The sequence below is a fragment of the Rhipicephalus sanguineus genome, chromosome 4, assembly GCF_013339695.2.
Source record: "Rhipicephalus sanguineus isolate Rsan-2018 chromosome 4, BIME_Rsan_1.4, whole genome shotgun sequence".
In the NCBI taxonomy this organism is placed as follows: domain Eukaryota; kingdom Metazoa; phylum Arthropoda; class Arachnida; order Ixodida; family Ixodidae; genus Rhipicephalus; species Rhipicephalus sanguineus.
The window spans coordinates 17239641-17261257 of record NC_051179.1 but is presented as its reverse complement, the minus strand read 5'-3'; the positions used below and the strand labels follow the sequence as shown (position 1 = coordinate 17261257).

Genomic DNA, 21617 nt, shown 5'->3' with positions numbered 1-21617 from the left:
TTATCAAGCAGCAAATAGCGAAGCCTCAGATGATTCATTCCTTTCCGGTGCTCCATTTACATGCAAGAAGTGTCAGCGCAAATTTTAGGCACTTCTTTATAAGCCATTTCAGTCAAGATTTGTATGTTTATATCCAAAAAAGCATTAAAATCTTGCTTTTTTTAAAACAGCGACTCTTTGTAGCGCTGCAGTTAATCATGTTTAAGGGTCATTACCATCTCAGGATAAGTTCTGCGCATCAAAGAAGTAGTGTGCAAGTGTTAAGACTAAAATTTGTAGAAAAGAATATGCTTAAATAAACAGTAACTTTTTGGATGGCCATAAATAACACTAACAAAAAGGCATGGTTTAGCATAAAAAAATATGCTAGCAACTGTAAAGGCCACAAGTGTGTATTGTACAGTAACTTATCTCAGAGCTATGAGCTGTTACAGACAATACTCTGTCTACAAGTGCTGCAAAAATTCTGTGGCTGCTATGAAAGGTACTCACAGGCTTGCTGGTCGGCACAGGTGTCAGAACCACATCAACCCATGTCGCAGCTCCAGTCATCACAGTGATATTGCGTCTCACAGTGCTCTCATACCTGAATGTAAATGGCGATGTGAAACTTACTGCACCATTTCAGACATTCTACTGAAAGTCGCAAGAAAAAAAAAAACATCTGACTCATGGTACGAACCAAGTACAAAAGCTTTTAGTGGAAATGCTTAATAAACATTAGCTCACAGGTTCGCAAGTTTCATTATCTGGCAGCACTTCCTTGCAGACTAGTTAGCTCATACTTGAACTTCAGACGTGCTGCACAAGCAGAAAGAAAGAGCAGGAACATGATAAGAGCACAGCAACTGCACTCTTTCCTATCTTCCTGCTCTTTCTCTATGCTTGTGCAGCACGTATAAAGTTCGTTACGCAGCGTCTATATATTTAAGGGCATGACTAAATGTACTGTGCACGAAATGAACCTACCATTACTTACTAGCAACAGAGGTTCCCCTTTTCACCTTGCAAACATTGCTTTTACTTAAAGGTTCACAACTTACTTGCTGCAATGGATGTACCATCATTGTGTCATTTAATGACATTAAAAGGAGGATGCAAGCGGCAGCAGCTTCAACAATGAAAGTAACAATGAAAATAAGACTTTAGACACGCCATCAACCTCGCACACTGTCTATATAGCACTGGTATTATGCAAGGGGACAGGCACGCACCCTGGACTGGAAACAAGGAGCGAATATTGGCCAGGAAGCAGAAGCCTCCAGAACTCTCCTCGTTCTGTGGTCGTTACATTGTGATCGATGCCTTGCACGATGACTGTAGCTCTAGCGATGGCCTTGCCCGTGCGGAATTCTTTGACCACTCCTTTTACACCCATGTGAACCTTAAATTGGCAGAAAGTGCAAAAGGCAAAAGGACGCGAAGAGGAAACTGTCAAACCTTAATAAACACTCAAGATGTCACCACACAGAATGATAGTTAGACAATGGTTACGTTATAAGACATAACTGGTGCTAAAGACACACACAAAAAGTAAAGACAAATAGAGCGCAAACCCAATGGTATTTATTTCATCCCTACTTCATGTGCATATGTTTAGCAGCAATTGTCTATTACAGCAAGTACCTACTAGGACAGGAACAAGCCCTGCTGTAGAATACCAAAAAAGCAGAGTGGGCATGCATGCGTCATTATAAACTAAGCTCATATGTAAACGCACTGAAAAAGTGTTAACAGTTGTTAAAAGTGTTATTTGAGCTCCATAATTGTAAGCTTTGACAAAATAACATATGTGCAAAAGAGTGGCATATGTAGAATACCAGTTATGTTGCTTGGACATTATGCCAGAAATCAATGAAAAACAGAGAACCTTCTTGTCCATTAAAATATTGCATGCACCAAACAGCAGCTGCATTGCAACATTCTAGAAGAAATCCACTTTTGTTGTGTATGGCCTAAAACATAGGTGCAATATGCGGCATTTTTTTGCAGAATAGATGGCTCCATTGGACAACTCAAGCACTAAAGCAGAATACTAAGGTGCTTTTTTTTTAACTTTATTTTTATTAATCTTGTGACGATATGTTTGTTATTACAAGAGAAAGTGCCAAAGTGAACATTATACTAACAAAGCTTGTTGTTATTAAATTAAAACAGCTTTGCATCTCACCAAATGATTGGTAAATGATTAAACCGAGGCTCGCCCTATACCTTCTTGTATGAAAACATCCAGATGACGCCCCACACCTAATATCTCTATTGTCATTTTCCACGTAGGCTCTCACAATATGAAGAGAGAAAAGTTAGCAAAGAATTGAAAAAAAAAATCATAGGCTTTGTCTTCTGCTTTTTTTTTTTTTGTTCTCTTATGAAGCAATTCGATGACGGAAAAGAATACCTTGCATAAAACAGAAAAAGGAAAGAGAAAGCCTGTGTGCTTTGACTATGCACCAATGCCTGGAGGACAGAACCTGTTCAAATGCTTTGTGTGCAAGACAGGTAGAGCAGTTTCCCATCTCTCGCCACCTGCCTTTCAATTCACGCACATCATTTATGCCTGAGTGAGCAGTTAGGCAACTTCTCTGACAGGTATGCACTTGGTATTTTCTTTCCGGTACTCACGACCCACTATGGCTGCCCCAAAAGCTAGCCCACAGCAAAACCAGTTGAGCAAGGTCTCAAGTGAGTGGGAAAGGAAAATGGTGCCATGGGCAAGTTACACTTCCACCCCTTTCAGTGCAGTTCTGTTCAGTGTATGAGCTGCAGCAACGACCTCTGGTGTCTTACAGATGCAGCCATGTCTTCTAAAGGAAGCCACTTTTAACTATCACTCACATGCTCAGTAGCATTTTAGCACTAAAGAATGCAACTAGAAGTGCTGGTATAGCATAGGTGAGTAATCACCTAAATTCTTTATCAACTGTTCTTATGGGTATTTGTTTATCATCTGCTTTACTGAAGCAGAAAGCAATTACACTAAGGATACATCTAGCATAAGAAACGAAGTTCCTTTAACTTTGAGCAGGGAGCAACCAAACGAGACACAAAAATTGTTCAAAATGTTGTTCTGCTGCTTAAAATGTGGTTCTGTGACCAGTCAAAACTATGAAAAAGTATAAAATCATTCTATGATATCTTAGATAGTAACAACAGCGACAGGCATAAAAAAACACTGTTAAGTGAGGTGCAAAAGCTGCACGAAATTATGCTCTGCTTCTGCACGAAGCCACTGTCACTAAGGTTTGTTGACTCGTACCAGCCACAGAAGAGTGGCAGCAATGTCAGGAATGTGCAGATACACACACACACATGCACACACACACATACACAAAAAAAAGAAAGAAAAGTACTGAATGAAGCACAGCTGTGCAATAAATTCTGTCCCAGCCCCTAGCAGATGTAATAATGACGCTACATTTATCCTGCAGCTGCTGAAAAAGACGGCTGGTTCATTGGTACATGTTGCGCTCCCCTACAATTGTCGTACTGTTATTCCGAGGACTAAGGCAGCAAAACTAAACTAAAAATTATTAATAAGCAATATTAAACAATACATAGCAAGTAACTGGGAGAAATAACTATTTATGCTGTAATTACTGCCTTTGTCAGTGCTGACACTATTATGCGAGAACTAAATTTCGAGAATTCTTGCAGATCCTGTGTTGTAGAGTGAAAACTAGTGCCTCATCAGAGAACAGTAAAAGTGTCATTATAGCAATGTACAATGAGCAAGTGGCAAAAAAGAAAAAAAATACACGCACCAGTGTAAGAACACAGCAATGACAAACATTCCAAATAACTACTGCTATTACGTAGCAAAGCTTGCTGGCACAAATCCTGGTGCAATGATATCAATATGATGACAACAACATTGCTTGAAAGTTGGTCAAATCAAAGAATATAAAGTTGTCTTACAACGAACACAACTTTGCTGAATGGCATGTTCTTATCATGTAGAGTTACTGTCCATGGCTCCCAAAGAAGCGAGGTACAGTAACTCTATTATTGTGCAGAGTGCAATCAATTTGCACAAATGACCACAGACTGGATATAGTGCATCGAAGCAAGTTTGGCAGCAGTGGAATGCAGTCACATATCAAACAACTGATAGTGCAGTAATCAGAATTATAGCTTTACAAATTTCATGTGATAGTGTTAGAGTGCAGTTCAGGTAAATCAAATAAAAATAACACCCAATATCAAATCAACTGAGAGGGGCATATGGCATCTCGAGGCCTGAGAGTTCCAACAGAAACTCTGCAAGACAAGTCCTCCTCACCTGTTCCATGTAGCTCAAGAGGGCATTTTTGTTTTTCTCCCATTCGCTGACAAGCGTGTTTGCCATTGGATACTTGCAACAGGACATCTCTAGGGTGACCTCGTAGCAGTTTGTGTAGATGTAGCTGAAATCTTGCATGCTCCCTATTACAAAAACAAACGATGCAGAGAATTTGACTGGAATTGCACGGCTCAATGGTACAGAAAGGAATCAACTTTAATCATTGTATAAGCTAAACCTATTCGTAAAACCACACTGCACACTGCGATGTGCAGTGCAAAGCATCACACTGACAACTTTCAGTGTTGTGGGATAAATCTGCCCTGCTGTTGCAGTGGTCTAGGTGGGGTGCAATGTTTTTGGTCTATTTCTAGGTAACTGCTGCATAATGATTTGCTCATGCTGTTTTTTTTTTAGTGGGTGCCGTATAATAAAACAGCACTTTCTGACAAAATTATTTTAAAGTGTGCATAATATATACATATTTAAAGTGTGCATAATATATACATATATTACACACACTTTTAAACAATTTTGTCAGAAAGTGATGCTTTTTTTGTACGGCACCCACTCAAAAAAAAAGAAAAAAAAGAACAGCATGAGCATTATGCAGCAGTTACCTAGAGATGAACCAAAAACATTGCAACATGCCTAGACCACTGCAACAGCAAGGCAGATTTATCCCACAACACTGAAAGTTCTAAAATTTCACTGAATGATCGGCTTGTTCATAATGGTCCCATTACACTAAACTGGCCCCATTACATTACACCAGGCTAGAAGATAGACTAGATTGCTGGTTGACATTATGCTTTCTCTTTCCAGTGGAGCTAAAGTGCAAGCAACACCACATTACTGAAGCTAATCAGTGACTGTCAATTTGTCTATAGTATTACATGCTTTGGAATTCATCATTCCACAGGTCTGTGATTCTATGCAGTCGTATTTATGTCAACATAATATACATTAAGTAACCACGACATTCTAGTTATCACTAGTATCTTTATTTACTTATTTTGGCTCGCTACGGTTGGCTGCAACAGGATTGGTTTTTTTATTTCTGCAACCCATATGGCGCAGCATCGTTGGAAGTGGGGAGGGGGGAGTGAGTGAGTGGAAAGGGAGTGAAAGGAAAAAGGAGAAGGAGAGGCCATACACTCGAGACGAGACGAACGAGCACCCGATCGCAGCGGCGGTCAAGTGGTTGGAGCGTTTGCCTCAAATGCGGAAGGCCTGGGTTCGATTCCCACGGGGACTCACCGGCTTTTCTAATGGGGAGAAAGGCACACCGGCTTGGCGCTCGGTGTTGTAGCTACTCATTACGAAAAATCGGCGCGCTGTGGTTGGCGTAACCAGCACTGTCATAAAATTTCTCTCTTGATGCTTTTTTTTTCTTGGTAGCAAAGTTATTACATCGCATTGAACGCATTCGTCAGTCCACGGTGTTTCTTATGCGGCCGGTAAACGCGCAGCGGTAGGCTGAAAATCGGTCTGCTGTTTTTCCAAATTTTTAAAAAATAAAAAAGTGACACCTACACGACTCGGGTTTTTCTAAGTCCTAGATTAGACATCAAAACGGGGTCCTCAAGAAACAATAATCTCGTGGAACTCAAACACAACTAACCAAAGGCGCTTATTTGGGGCAACTTGCTCGTGGCCGCAGATAAATACGGCGCGGAAAACGGGACCAGCAAACGACACTCGCTGTTTCTAATTCATCTTCGTCCCGTCCGTATCGTTATACATATCCATCCACATATTCCCGATTTATTAGCACGTCGACGAATGACCGACGCTTTCAAGGGTACTCTACACGCACATCACTCAGGTGCAATCACACGGGCAGAGAAGAATCCGAACATGACGGTATGTGCATCTGGGATAACGCGCTGCTGAACCATCGAACCTCTGCACACAAATCGTTCCCGCAAAACGTTCCCCGTGAAATTCATGTGTATTTGCTTCGTTAGCAACGACAGTAGAAAAAAAAAAGAAGAAGAAAAAGAAAAGAACCCTGCAAAGCGGCACAGATCTCCGAACAGGGCAAATGCCTGCATGTGAGGACGGCAAATGTCACAGCCAGTTTAGAGGGCCGGTCGGTCGTGGGGCCGGTGCGGAAACAGGAAATGAACTATTATCCACGCCAAAGAAAAATAGCAAAAAGCACTTTGAGCAGACTATTTTGCCTCCTAGAAAACGCGTGCGACAAGCATCAAGGAAAAGAACATCGCGCGATGACTACGCGGCCGGCGGGCAAACCCCGACGACAGCTTCGCTCGGTGGCCCTTCTGAGCGGAAGCCGCCCCCCGATTTCGGTTCTGCTCGGCTACGCAGGCCGTAACTGGTTTTTCCTCGGTGCAAGCCCCCACCGCGTTCCACGCGAGTCTCTTTTCGCTGCCCGTTTCGCTTTTCTTTCTTTTTTTTCGGCGATTGCTCCTCGACGTCTTCGCCACGAGCGCTCTCGTAAGAGCAAAAGCGCCCGGGGTCGATAAAGCCCAGGGGCGCCGAGGTTCACGTGGTTTCAAGGGAGCGCGGGGAAAAGCAAAAAGCAAAGCCTCTCCGCGGACAAGTTGCATTTCGGAGCGGCAACGGATGTTGCGCGCTGCGATGCGACGCGACGGGTGTGACGGACGTGGATGTGACCTTTTAAAGCAACTCGCTCGCGCAACGCAAAAATTGACCACGCTACGCGGCGGTCGCATACCTGAAACGGGGATCCATTCGGCGCCGTTGGTGATGCCGCCGTCAAAATACTCTTGACACTGGGGGCTTCGAAACATGTCACTGTGTTTCCTGGCGTAGGTACTTGCCAGATGTCGAAACACGTCGTCATCGGGGGTCAGGTTGGGGCTGTCCATCGGCGCATCGGGCGAGCGATAGTCGTACGGGTACACGACAACGACCAATCCGCCGTGCAGACTCGCCGAAAGCACGAAAGGATTCAGAACCGACCATTTCATGATTGCTAACGTCTCCGGCTCTCTGCCCACTGTCATCTTTGTCAAATCGGTTTCGATACCCGGGAAGTTGGCATTCAGGTCCACAATATGGCTGTTAAAGCGACCCGAGTCTCGACTGGCTCCCTCGCAGTCACCTTCGCTCGCATTTGCGTATCCATCCGGGTTAAGCGATGGGCAGAAATGCAATTCGGTGTTGTTGACGAGTCGCGTGATGCGGCTGTCGTTGCCGTAGTTTTCCAACATGTACTCCGCGAGAAACAAGAGCAGCTGGCGCCCCAGGGCCTCGTTGCCGTGGATGTTGGCCGTGTACCTGAACAGAGGCTTGCCGATGCTCCGTACGTTGGGATCAGTGGTGATTTTCAGCACCCATAGCTCACGCCCCTGCACACTCTTGCCGATGCTGTAAACAGACGCTAGCGACCGATGCTTGCTAGCGAGATTGTGCAAGAAAGTTGTGGTCTCATTGTAGTCCAAATATTTGGGCACGGGAAAAGATGCATCACTTTCACTCGCTGCACTCGAACAGATGAGCGAAACTAGCGCGATCACGAGTGGAGTCATTAAACACCGAGAGCGATCATACACGTCGGGAGCACGGCTCGGTGCCATGTTTGTCGCCAGTTAAAGGCGCCCAGTGTACCCAACCGTTAAGAACGTGATCCCGCCAATGCATCTGTCGCACTCCCGACAAAAAAAAACTATAATAAATATGACAGTAAATCAAATAATAATAATTAATTGAGCAACATTTGCATAATTACACTTCAAGCTTTTTTTTTTAGCTTCGACTACTTGCTTTAAATTGAACCGAAACCGAAACTTAAAGTGTGGTAGGACTTGCAAAGAGAGAAAATTCTTTTGTACACTCGCGGTATGGTCAATGCAACCACATGATATAGTCCGTTAGGGAGCACGTACCAACGTTTATAGAGCCAGGTTCTATAAACGTTAGCGCGTATAGCATTAACTCCACCAAATTAGACATGACAACTGGAGACATTGGGCTATGGTACGTAGTGCGTCTTTCTTGCTGTCCGGAGAACCAGGCGAAAAACTCCTGCCACGCGACAGGTTTGGATCTAAATAGTGAAGTTTATCATCATTGATGCTTCGTGTACAATCGAGAGGTGGAGCGTGCTTAAAATATGAATAATATGGTTTGAATTCTTATTCCCCGCGTAACATAAAAGCACTCGATATAAGGGGAATTGTTGAGCCAGCTAGTACATAAGCTATTTCTGGAAACAGCGAAATATGACGTAAGCGAGTGACAAAAGGTTGTAAAGAAAGGAAAAACAGTTGAACTCATAAAAAATGTGCCGCTACTATGAAAAAATCACGTGTGTACCGGCGCGCCGCATCTGGGTGTCTCCTGAGCCATATTTGAGGTACCACATTGGCTAGCAATAATCATGCAGTAACGCAGGACCTCTCCTTTTATATTTTGCCCTCTCTCGTGAGGGGAATATATGCACGAGGACGCTGAATAATCACGTTTCCTGAAAAATAGGTCTGAAGTATAATGTACCGTTTTTCATCATTGAACTATACTTCAACTCCCCTGCGTTTTGTCACGGCTAAATTTCTCCGTATGCTCTTCAATCCTATAAGGTGTTATCGCGCTGCGATGCCTTATGCCAACTATTCTATTCTTATCATCAACCACTGGCCGGTTCATCCCTGATAATGTGGACGGACCGTTGCTCTGGCCAATCGCGAAAAGCACGAAAGGCATCGTTACAAAATACCGGTATATCATTACGTGTGAGAATGTCTTGTGGGGTCCTCTAAAAATAAATATTATATGCATACGCTTTGGGATGATTAATGAAGCCTCACTCCTTTTCCACCTGTCTGATAAACTTCCGTCTTTCGATTTACGTTCTTTCCAGTTGTAATATTTTTTTCATCACTTTCTCGTTTTGAAGTAAGCTTTGCCGCATTTCCGCCACGTAGTCAGGTGAAGCTAAATTAAGGGGTTACTTATAATTAATTGTATCGCGTTGAACGAGAGGTCTATCAGCATATCGGACCAAAAATTTATCTCCGACGCGCCATCGCTCGTATAAATTAAGCGAGATAAAGCTACCGCTACGTGTGAGCACGACTTGTTCAAGATTTCGTCAAAGCTGTCTTCTCCACAACAAGGGTACTTGTAGGGAAAAGCGCGCTTTATGCGCACTCTTCGTATATGTGTGTGCTATATAAAAAAAAGAAAGATAGGCTACCAGTGGCGTGGGGTGTTTGGGGGATTCAATGCCCTCATCGAGATTTTTAAAATTTGTATTTGTATATATACGCGCACACATGCAAACGAACGCACGAACGTGCTTGCATTTGTATGTGTGCGTAAAGGGAGCCTGGCGAAAGAAGACCTGGATCCGGGCCTGGGTGAGAATAGTACGTGGTCTGCAAGGTGTAGTCGAGGTGAGACGCCTAACAGCAATGCCATTGGCAGTATTCCTTGTCGCGCACACGCCAGTAGTGTAGTGAAGGTGCTATATTCTGGACCGCAGAGCATGAAGCACTCTGGGCGAACTCCGCGGCCGTTCAAATACCGCGCTCACATGCCGTTGACCGCTGGTGCTGGCTGAGCCAGACTATGTCAATCTAAAGGTAAAATGCTACCCACTGGACACAAATGTCATGACACGAAATCATGCATAAAACAGCTATGGTCAAAAATAGTTTCACTAGCCATTATGAGCCATTTCAGCGTGAGGTTGTAGCTGACTGCATTCGCATGGAGATCGCCATCACACAATCGCAAACACAGATAAGCGCACGACTGCCTGTAGTTTGTGCTCTGTTTACTGTAACCAACTCCTCCTAACACATTTCTGATTGCGCAGAAGAACTACTGTCCATCGAAGCCAGCGTTTTCCTCCTTCACACGTGCCTGTTTTGAGTACTCGGACTACTTCAGTGCCCGCCGAGTGCTACAGCTTCAGCTTGTGCGGGAGCGCTCTTGTCACAAGTGTGCTACATTCGCGGTTCTGGCGTCGCACTGCAACGTGTAGCTTGTGTCAAGGTACCACTGTTGCGTTGCGCATTGCCTGCTGATGCCCTTCTTTCAGGGCTGGGCAATCATTGAGGTGAGCGAAAGTGTTAATGGCGTTAAGACACGTTTGTCTGGAGGGGAAGGGGTGAGTGGGTGCGGATGTGTCGCACCTTTGTGGCTGGATGTTTTTAACTGCTGACCGGTCGCGTGCCGCCTGAATAGTAAAAAGAAAACAAATAAATTCGGGGGTTTACGGGCCAAAAATACCACAATTGTAAGGCATGCCATAGTAGGGAACTTTGGAATAATTTTGACTGCCTAAGGTTCTGCTTGGTCACCTTGGTTTCATTTTCACCCCACTTTAAAACTTACATCTAAATCTAGGCACATTGGTGTGCATACATTTCTCCCTTTTCGTTTTGCGGCCGCCGTAGCCGAGAATCGAACCCGCGTCCTCGAGCATAGCCGCTGCCCGGATCGTGATGTTACCGTTGGGACGACTGCAAAATTTGCTATGGTAAAGTTTAAACTGAGCAGTACATGTCACAGTTTTCTGTTATCAGAGGTCGCTTTCGTAAATATGTGAAACGCGAAGGAGGTCGTGATGTGAAACTCAAGGAACTGTCGGAGCGATCTGGAAGGCGAAGTATATATTGAGTGACAACGTGCTCGCAATCACCACTTTAGGTGAACATGTGACAACACAACCTTGGATGTCTTTTTTTTTTCTTTGAATGTGTGGTACTTTAAGTAGGATTGAATACTCGGCAAGTTAGTATAGAATCATTGTGGCTAACAGTATGAGTAACCCGGACGAAGAAAAGGAGGGGACACATGACACAGTGTCGCGTGTGTCCTTCTTTTCTTTGTCCGCATTAGTCACACTGTTTGACATGATGGATGGTACCTTTCTGATTACATTTACTTATTTACCACATAATGCGTCGTTTTAGATGGCAAACCTTCGACCGATACTCTTAACACAACAAAAGCACCTAATAATGGTTGGTTTGTGGAGCTTAACATCCCGAAATGACAGGTGCTATGAGAGATGCTGTAGTGCAGGCCAGCTGCGGATAATTCTGACCACCTGGGGTTCTTTAACATGCGATGAAATCGCACAGTACAAGGGCCTGGTCGATGAAAACGTACACTCGCCAAAATAAATAAAGCAACAACAGAATTGACGTTTCGGCACCCAGTACGGGTGCCTTGTTCACAATGAACGAATGCATGCTGGTCTTTATTATATATGCGTCGAAAGGCGCAACGCGCTTGCGTATACCTCAGGGAGTGGACCCTGTGTCCGATTTATCGTGTTAGTAGTTGATTGTATGCAAAAAGATTCGATGAGCAGGCGGGATGATAACTGAAAAGATGAAAAGAAGACTGCAGCAGCACCGTAATGATGTAGCCAAAGGGCACACGATTTCAAACGCTCTGGCAGAACATAGTGAAAAAACTGGACACTGTCTTGATTGGCAATCGGCTTCCATCATCGAAAAAGAGAAAAAGTTATCATCTTGCCTGCTCATCGAATCTTTTTGCATACAATCAACTACTAACACGATAAATCGGACACGGGGTCCACTCCCTGAGGTATACGCAAGCGCGTTGCGCCTTTCGACGCATATATAATAAAGACCAGCATGCATTCGTTCATTGTGAACAAGGCACCCGTACTGGGCGCCGAAACGTCAATTCTGTTGTTGCTTTATTTATTTTGGCGAGTGTACGTTTTCATCGACCATAATTTTTCCTCGCCAGACGAGTTTTCGTCAAACCCTAGACTTCAGTACAAGGGTTTCTAGCATTCTGTTTCCACTGAAATGAGACTACTGATGCCGAAATCAGAGCCGCGTCTTTAGAGTCAGCAGCCGAGCACCGTTACCTTTGGGTCACCATGGCAGCCCACCCTAGTAATAGATTACTGCTACTACTGTATGTACTAATATATTATTTTTTTATTTTTGTAATGGTTAAATTGATTATGTTTAACATGGTGACTTGTTAATGGCTGACATTTTTAGGTGTAGTGAGAAGAGCCATCTCCTCGGCGTTGGGAAAGACGTAATTTTGAAATCTGGAAAAAATTTTTTCCTTCTCGTTATATGCAGGAACCATGAAGATAAATGACAAAAACTTGGTGAGCTTTGCACTAAGCTCGAGCCCAGTCGACAGGGAAGGCTGGCTGCTCAAGCGTGGTGAAGTAAACCGTGCCTACCAGAGGCGCTGGTTTCTGCTGAAGGGAAACTTGTTGTTCTACTTTGAGAAGAAGACCGACCGAGAACCGTTGGGTGTGGTCATTCTCGAAGGCTGCACTGTGGAACTGGCTGAGAACGAGGAGATGTTTGCCTTCAAGGTGGGAATTTCCTGCACTTTTCTGAACTCTGCTTGTTCCAGAAAGGATAGGCTAACGAGAGTACAAGAATTGAAAATTGAGCTAGTTGGTATGCGTTCATCTTTCGTTGATGCAGCACTCATGGGACGAGGACGAAGAATTAAGAAGCACAAGACAGGCGCTGACTTGCACCTAAATTTTTATTAGGGTACAACAAATCGAGTGTGCAATCTAGGCAGGGGTGTAGCCAGAATTTTTTTTTTTTTGGGGGGGGGGGGGGGGACTTCAACCATACTTTATGTATGTATGTGCGTGTGTTTGTATATGTGCATGTATATATACACATGCAAAATCGAAATATTTCAGGGCAGGGGGGGGGGGGGGTCGACCCCCACCTACCCCCCTTTTGCTAAGCCTGTGAATCTAGGGTACATTGTGCTTCAAGAGAGAGAAAAAAAAATATGAAGACCTTGCACCATCCATTGCATGAAGTGTACACAAAGTGTGTATTCAGTGTGTACAAACTGTGTAACAAAGGAATATTATGTTATCATACTCCCCCAGCGAGACACCCATCTGGAGTATTCAGATGTTGCATTGGCTCAGTGGCTATGGTGTCCAAGTCCCTATGGATGTCAGAACAGAGGCATGCTCACTTATAACACTTTGGTAGCATGTTTAGGAAACTCAAGGGTGGCGTTCTTGAGCAGTCGATTTCAGGGATTTTCACGAGACTTTGTGTGTATGAGCAGTACATGTACAACTCTATGGCTGACAGCATTTCTGGCACGTACTTGTACAAGGCTTGGCACAGTGCCAGGAATGCCGTCGCCTATATACTCTGACATGTCCAGTGTACGAGTCATGCAGTGTTTCTAAAAGGTGCCCATGTTTTTTTGAAGTGATCACTAAAGAATGGTGCCACAAGTGGACAAACTTGAGCCCTCCTGTAAGGCTGCCCTCATAACCCACTGTACAGCTTCAGTTTGTTAAACAGTGTGTTTGGTTTAATGCGTGATGGCTGAAACTAAGGTCGCTGGTTTTTGTAGTCCCTTAGCAACTGCAAAGCAAACCTTTTCATTTAGTTTTTTTTTTTTCACTTTCAATTTCCCGGATCTTATTTTTACCACATACAGGAGTGCTTGCAAAATGAGAACAGTTCCCCTGCAATTTAACACTTTAGCCCGTTGCATTCACCACGTCAAGCAGACTACTCTTAGAAAAGTTGTTCAGGAAAGTTATTTACTTGAATTAACATTAAAGTTCAGTAGGAATCTGTAAGGACGAGGAAATTTCACAAAAGCAAACATAGCTATTCACTCAAAAATGCCATGGAACTCTAAACACTGATTACTGGTAAATTCATATGTTGTTGCCATAGGTCCACTAGCCTGCTTGTTATCCAATTGTTACAGTAACAGTTTTAGAAAGGCAGTTGTGCCTACGTTTGCCAATTAATCCTGCATTTAGCGAGAGAGTCTTGACTTTTTAGCAGAAGCTCAAAGTCCCAACTTTACTAAATCAGGATGCTTAAATCACCCAACTTACCCCCCTTTTTTTTTTCCAGTAGCAATCAGTACTTCCGATTTCATGTTTATAATGCCTGGTGGCTTGGTTGTGCATTCTTCCCTTTTGAAGTGACGAACATTGAGACAGTCTCATTCCTGCCCTTGTTCTAGTTATGCTGTATGCCCCAACCATTCACGGTAACCGTACCTGTAGTGCTACGTAGCCGCGTTAGCGAGGCAACCACTGCAACTTTCTTCGCTACATCATAGGACAAAAAAAGGTGCGCTTGCGCGTACAGACTAGCAGACTCTGGCAATAACAGAGTCTGCACCACTCTGCCTGCCCTCGGTTTACTCATTCAAGAACTGGTAACCTGAGTTTTACAAAGTTAGATACCCTGACTAGGGGGGGTGAATATTTCCTGAATTGTGACGATTTTAGCGGAACCCAGCTTGTCTTCGTGTGTACTTTTTCTCAACATTTAGCTGCCATCTTTAACAGCAAAGCTGTTAAAGCTGGCAGTAAGACGTCCGTTAACAAAACACCCCTGCTGCGCTGTTGCTAAAAATAGCCAAGCCGCCGCCACGCTGAGGAGCAGCCGCTGCCGAGCCTTCACCATAGCAACCGCCACAGTTTCTTACACTGTGGCTAAAGGACAGCGATTTCAACACATTCAGAGTGGCAAGCTTTGCGCGTATTCCAGATTTGTCCGTTGCAGTCTCTTGGCTGCCGCTTCTTCGGCCAAGCACGCTAGATGCAATCGCCGCCAGTGTTGTGATTCCCGTGCTGCAACACGACAAGCTGAGGATCAACCAGCTTTGCTGTTCCAAGCTTTGCACAACTTGTGGCAAACTTCACACGTTTTTTTTTCTTTTTTCCATCACTGGTTAGGACTAAAATTTTTTACAAGGGTAAATACACTTGAGTGGTTTTCTTGAATGGAGTAGCACTGTGGAGCTTAGTCTCATTTGCAGCACTGTTCTCAGGAGTGAAGTTGCTGTGGTCCCCTCTGCAGCTCTGAAAAACGAAGGTGTGTCTTGTGCAGTAACCTTTTGTTTTTTCTTTTTTTTCCTCTTAATTTTGGTGGCAGGTTGTATTTCATGGCTCTGGCAACCGGATGTACATGCTATCAGCTGACACACAGGAGTCGATGGAGGCCTGGATGAAAGCATTGGCATGTGCCTCTTATGACTACATGAAGCTCATGGTGGCTGAACTGCAGCGCCAGCTCAGCCAAGTTGCAGAAGCTGAACGACTTGCCAAGTGCGGCAACACCGTGCCCTTGCTCATCGGAGGGCAGCTGCCTGGGAACCGCTCTGACAGCTGCCTGTGCGTGCGAGATACTTCATCGGGCCGTGCAGCACGTTTCAACCCTTTTGACCGCTGGAAGGAAGACGGGTGTAGTGGTAACGAGAGCGGTGAAGCGACCAAGCACGGTAGTGGTGTCCCGACTAGCACCCCGGTGTCGTCACGGTCGTCAACAAAGTACACATTTGCTGAGCTTCATCGACGGCACGGGATGCGATTTCGGAAACTCATAGAGGAGCGGAAGCGAAAGGAGGAGAAAGAGCGCGGCTTGGATCTGCTCATTGATCTCTGAGAGCTCTTATTCATGAACTCTGAAAATATTTTCTTTTTTATCAACTAAAGGCACTCCAAGCCTGCTTGGGCTAGGCATTAATACTGCTTATTGCACAATTCAGTTAGCCTTGACACAACCGAAGGCCCCGTGCTTTTTTTGTGGCCTGTTTGTTTCACTGACTCAAGGAAGTAGCAGCTTGTTGAGGCTATGCAAGTGTTCTGGGGAGTGCCAGAACGTTTAAATGTCATTTTGAGGCTCTGCATTCTGTACATAGCGCAACTTAACAAGACCCAGCTCACACTGAGCAGAACTAGCTTCACTTCCACTTCCTTGGTTCACAAAGTTGACATAAATGCTCGTCTCGTGTGCTGCCAAGAGCTTTAGTGCCACAGATTAATATGTCCGGGGCTACTTGTGCAATGAAATTCACACGCAAGAGCCTGCTCAAAGTGCTGGTAGCACTGTTCATGCCAGAAGCAAGAGAGAGTGAGATGTGTGACATCTGTGCTGAATTTCACCGCAGCCCATATATGCCTTATTGCACTGGAGGGTTTTGCACAAGTTTTTCTTTTTTTCACATGTGGGTTTCCTCAACCAAAACGATGGTATATGAATGACCACAGAGTGATGGCTATGTCGATGGCACAGAACAAGCACAATGGTGTAGCAGCACCGTTGATCTTATCTGCTGTGCAGGTGCCTGAGCAACTTCCTTGGGGTGTCTATTTCCCAACGGTTTTTTTTTTTTTTTTTCGTTTGTGAAGTTGTATACATAAGAAGCTAGAAAAAACCTAACTCAAGTTTCTCTTTTTTAGCAAAGCCAAGAAAAACTTCCGAGATATTTGCAGTCACCTATGTTATACTTGTGTTACATTTATGCCATCATCATGCGTGAGCTAGTCATCTTAGATGCCAGGCATTAATTCTGGCATTTAATTCACGTAAGTAAAGTAGTGGTTCCACTTTAGCAGTTATAATTGCTGTTTTTTCATTTGTATGCTAATACCTGCCGCGGTGGTTATGGTGCTCGACTGCTGACCCAAAGGTTGCGGTATCGAATCCTGGTTGTGGCGGTCGCACTTCAATGGAGGCAAAATGCTAGGGGACCGTGTGCTTAGATTTAGGCCCATGTCAAAGAACCCCAGGTAGTCTAAACTTCCGGAGCCCTTCACTACGGCGTCTCTCAATCATATAGAGGTTTCGGGACGTAAAATCCAAAAAATTGATATTATTATAGCTTCTATGCTAATGAAATCTAAAGAATTTTTATTAATGATTAGACCTTATCGGGAAGCCTTCTTAAACTGCACGTAGCAAGTCACATGCAGTTGGGAATCAAGGCCTGTGCACCCCCCACCATGGTAGCTTTGTGGCTAATGTAATGTGCTGCTAAGTGTGAGGACGCGAGTTCAATTCAAGGCCACAGTGGCCGCATCTAAATGGGGCTGAAATTCAAGAACGCCTGTATACTCAGATTCATGTGAATGTCTAAAAAAACGCAGGTGAGCAGAATTAATCTGGAGTCCGCTACCACTGCATGCCTCATGATTTTAACGTGTAATACCCACAAACTTCTCTTTTTATCCTGTGTGCCAAAGTACTGGGCCACCATTATCTTCTTGAAGTGCAATTTTATGTGACCTGATGGCACCGTTCTTGCCCCGTGCCACGTATGGTATTATGTTGCTTCTAATAGCATCCATGTAACAAATGGCGACAAGTCACTAGTGGAATGAAGCCTAAAAATAGGGTTTTTACTTTTGCATACAGAAGTGCGAAAGTTAATAAAAGCTGCTATGTATTAACTGTTGTTGTTTACTTCATAGGAGTTTGTATGGTGACAGTTTCTTTAAACAATTGTATCAATATTTTTTCTTTTTTGCACAATGACACTAGTAACACATTATACAGTAGACTCCCGTTAAAACTGAACCTGAAGGGACCAGAAAAATGTGTTCCGTTTAACTGGAGTTCCATTTACCGAGAGATGAACAGGGGTGCAGAATTCAAGTACGAAACCAATCGTGTTTGAGTCAGTTGTTCCATTTAAACAGCCGTTACGTTTAAGAGATTTCTGTTTACTGAGAGTCTACTGCGCCCCTAATTTATCTGTACACCTGCTGATCATTGCATCTTTCTTAGCATGTTACTAAAAATTGGCTGTTAAATTGGCTGCATAGATGCAGACAAAGTGAATACTACAACAGGCAGACCATAACTCATAGCAGAAGCTACAAGCTGAAAATATTCATCATGCTTTTGTTTACGCATAGCATGGACTTTTCTTCACGTGACCATGACGGAATTCGGGTTCCGACTCTGATGCGAGGCTGTTATGGTGTCCATGGGCTCTGGCCTTTTCTTTCCCTCCCAACCACTTCTGTACTCTGTAAATGCAACAGTACTGTTATTATGAGAAGGAAACATATCACTGCATGTACGTATGCCCAGAATGAGATCGATAACCACCACTTTACACAAGTGCACAGATAACATATTTAAACATTGTTGTAACAGTCCTTTTGGACACAAGATTTTCGTTTCATCTGGTATTTGTTTGTTCATTACACGGTATAATGAGTGAAAACGTTTCTCAAATATATTTTTTTATGTCAATGTTGAACTTGCATTTGACAATAACAAACCCCAAGAATTTTCTGCCATGGTCGTCTTACGTGCCATACTGCACTGTTGGTTAGGAAACTGCCTGCAGCCTTAGTGCACGTGTGCTGTGGTGCACACACACCGCTGGCTTTCACGTCGCACTGCAAAGTGATGAGCCGTGGTGTTGTACAGCAAACGTCTGAAAGAATAAAGGCAAACCAAGTACTAAAGGGCTCAATAAGCGAGCATGCCTTGTACGGCTGCTTGGCAAGGGCGTAGCCAAAAATTTGTTTCGGGGGGGGGGGGGGGGGGGGGGATTTCAACCACCCTTAACGTATGTTCGTGTGTGCATTTATACATATGCATGTATACAGGCACATGCAAAATTGAAATATTTAGGGGGGGGGGGTGTTCAGCTTCCCCCTCCCAGCTACACCAATGCTACTTGGCAATGGCAGATGCCAGTGCAGGTCTTCTGCTGCATGCAACCTGCATGCTTCAGATTGCAAAAAAGTCCCTTAGTGTTGTAGTTTTCAGGTGTTGTTTTGGGTTATTAGAATCCTCACATAGGTTTTCAAAAATACTGGGAATTTTTTTACCATGATGATGGGGGAATCTGACCCCCATATTCTAGAACATTTCTTCGCTCAACACTCTACCTCAACTCAAAAAGGTGGATGGCAATGCAGTCCCTCGATAGAAGTGGTCGCTGCGATGCATTGCTACCTTGCAACCATTCTTGAGAACAGTAGTGTCTTCTCGAGTCAAGAGGTGGTGCTGCTCTTGGCTCTGTGAAGTGTAGGAATAGCTTCAGGTTGAGCATCATTTGAGAATACGGGTGTAAACGTTTTGACCAGTCAAGGGCTCCTGACTGCTAACATAGTGATAAATTTCAATAAATTTAAAAGCCAGCGAAGCAAAGGGTTCGCTTTAGATCACCAAAGTTTAGGATCACCTAGAGTTGAGCTAGTTGACAGGGATTCATTGTAAAAAAAACTATTTGTACAGACGGGAACACTATAGCCTGTGTCTGATCACCTCATCTTGTTTTCTACAATGGCTCAGTCAGGTTCTTTCAAAATGACGGTGGTCGGTAGGTCTACTAAATGGCCTATTTGCTGCTGGAAAGAACAGCCACAGAGAGTATCGGAAATGAAGGCTCAGGTAGCAACTTTCAGCTATGTAGTTTATTCACTGTACTAATGCAGTAATGCAGACTACTATTCCTGCATTGATGCAAAGTGTGCATATCACCTTATTTTCACACAAAAATGTTTAGGTTTTTAAACAGTAATGGAAGTCGAGCTGCATGAGTGAAATTTCCGTTGCAGTGCAAAATTCTGAAATCTTTTTTTTGGCAACTGTTTCAATCAATAGCTGTTAAATGTCAGGAGATTTTGCATGTCATGCGATTTCAATGCTGCAATCTGCACACATTTTGTCTTCCTGCATTTGTCAACTGAATAAACCATTTCATAGTTACTACCACTTGGGTGATCATTATTCCGGTTTCTGGGTCCTCATTTTGACAGTAAATATGTCTTAGTAAATGCCACTTCGGTCAAGACCAAGCTTTTGTGGATATTTCTTATCAACATATGCCAAGTACACGTTTCCTGCATCATGCATGCAACATAGCGAGCAGTATATGATAAACAGTTTTGTTTGAAGTACTTTATAGATCAGTTCTCATTTTAGTCGATCATCTTGTTTTGGAAGCTTTGCAGTTTTCATTTAATCAGTGTAAGCACACGAATTATTGTTTAAAAACTCTATAAATAGTAATTAATTTCACCATAACAGGTTATTAATACAAGGGAAAATGAAGGTTTCTTGCTTGAAACTTTGACCTTCAGTTAATTTGAAATCGGCTAAACAACTGCTGAAGGCCTATAGGACCATAAAAATAAGTGTCCCAGTAAGAGAACCAACGGGACTAGAACCAGTCATTTTTTAATTACAAAGGAGGAGGGGGACAGTGTTATTGGCTGCAGGCAGATCAAGCATGAAGCTCCACTGCCTAGGCCGCTCCCTTCAGAAAATTCTTGGAATGCTTGTCACTAGTCAGAATCATAATGCAAGACTGTTGAACAAGAGGACTTGCACAACAAGGCATAACAGTACACAAGCATGCAGTTTTACAGCCATTCTGCACGTAGTGCTGCACCAGGCTGCCCACCCCAAGCACAGCATCTTGGAAATGAGCCTGCCAATCATTGCCAATCACCGACAATTCTCTGTAGTATCTTCCCTCCTGAATATCCAGAGTCCACACACTCCGCATGTGGAGAGTCTGAATGTGGGAGATCGCTTGACTGAAAATATCTTTTATTGTCACATTTGGTGCTAGTGTCTTGCTGTGGTGAGTGTAAGGTAGGAAAAGGAAGTTTTCATTATTTATTTAGGTGTGAAAACATGGGAAGGCAGGCCACATAAGAACCAGGTATCCCTACATCATGAAATTGATATTAAATTAACAAACAAGAAAAGAAAGAAAAAAAATAATCAAGAGCACTGTGTACACATACGATCATTAGCGTACAAAGAATATCATTGTGAAAGAAAGGCGACTGCAGTCTTCGACATTATCGACAACCATTCTGTCACGGCTCTGCAACAGGTGCTGATGGTATCTCTAGTTGTTCTTGTATTCGTAGCCCTGAAGCCAGGTGTTGACCGGTAGGGCAGCTCTATGGCAGCTGCTAGTATAGCAGAGTTTGTTGGACAAGCCCACATGGACAGAGAGGGCCTGATGCCTATCTCCAAGCACTGCAAAGGCTCGCCTCAATGGTTCTTGGAATAACAGGCAGTCCCACAGTAGATACTCTAGTATAATGCTTAGCCCTAACCATATCATCAAAGGGATCTTTGACCAAATGTTCTATATCTGTCAGCTCGAAGTCTTGCTGTTGATTGAGGCAGGCTCGCAATTTCAGTTATTATATGTGCTTGCATGATTTTTTAACTTTCCCAATACCTGGAACACTACTGTGGCCAGAAACCCAATGTACCATGACAATATCTCCAAAAGTACAGTCTAATAAATAAAGTCTTAACTAACTAACAGTCTAATAAAGACACATGCATAGTTGACCGACTACAGTGAACGAGCATCATCCATGCATATACGCAGGTTATGAACGCTAATGCTTCAAACAAAAGTTTGCACACTCTAAGGAGCGCAGCAAACCCTAACATGTAGCATTTAAATCACTGCAGGTCTTGCAAGTCGCACATAACGACAACCAAGTCCACAGCCAGGAATTTTTTTCGAGGGGGGCCCCACTTGCTGAAAATCTTGACTATTTGAGAAAAACACCTATTTTCATTATTTTTGGTAA

General features: G+C 43.7%; 4 protein-coding genes across 6 annotated transcripts in view; 2 read left to right on the top strand and 2 right to left on the bottom strand.

Annotated features, from left to right (window-relative positions):
- LOC119389501 (carboxypeptidase D) overlaps positions 1-7865 on the bottom strand; it is a 46300-nt gene extending 38435 nt beyond the window's left edge. For both annotated transcript variants that reach the window (XM_037656795.2, XM_037656794.2), the window contains exons 1-4: positions 6984-7865; positions 4280-4422; positions 1215-1384; positions 493-586 (exon numbers count right to left, since the gene is read on the bottom strand). In XM_037656795.2, coding sequence (XP_037512723.1) covers positions 493-586; positions 1215-1384; positions 4280-4422; positions 6984-7848 — 1272 coding nt within the window. In that variant the 5' untranslated portion in view covers positions 7849-7865. The remainder of the gene's footprint in view (positions 1-492; positions 587-1214; positions 1385-4279; positions 4423-6983) is intronic.
- LOC119389505 (sesquipedalian-1) overlaps positions 1-19787 on the top strand; it is a 147862-nt gene extending 128075 nt beyond the window's left edge. The window contains exon 3 of the transcript XR_007415693.1: positions 16123-19787. The gene's annotated coding sequence lies outside the window, so the exon portion shown is untranslated. The remainder of the gene's footprint in view (positions 1-16122) is intronic.
- LOC119389503 (leucine-zipper-like transcriptional regulator 1) overlaps positions 1-21617 on the bottom strand; it is a 166122-nt gene that overhangs the window by 111576 nt on the left and 32929 nt on the right. The window lies entirely within an intron of this gene.
- LOC119389500 (sesquipedalian-1) lies at positions 10086-16124 on the top strand. The gene is made up of 3 exons (XM_037656793.2): positions 10086-10334; positions 12358-12602; positions 15181-16124. The coding sequence occupies exons 2-3, from the start codon at positions 12363-12365 to the stop codon at positions 15688-15690; spliced, it is 750 nt and encodes a 249-aa protein (XP_037512721.1). The 5' UTR covers positions 10086-10334; positions 12358-12362; the 3' UTR covers positions 15691-16124.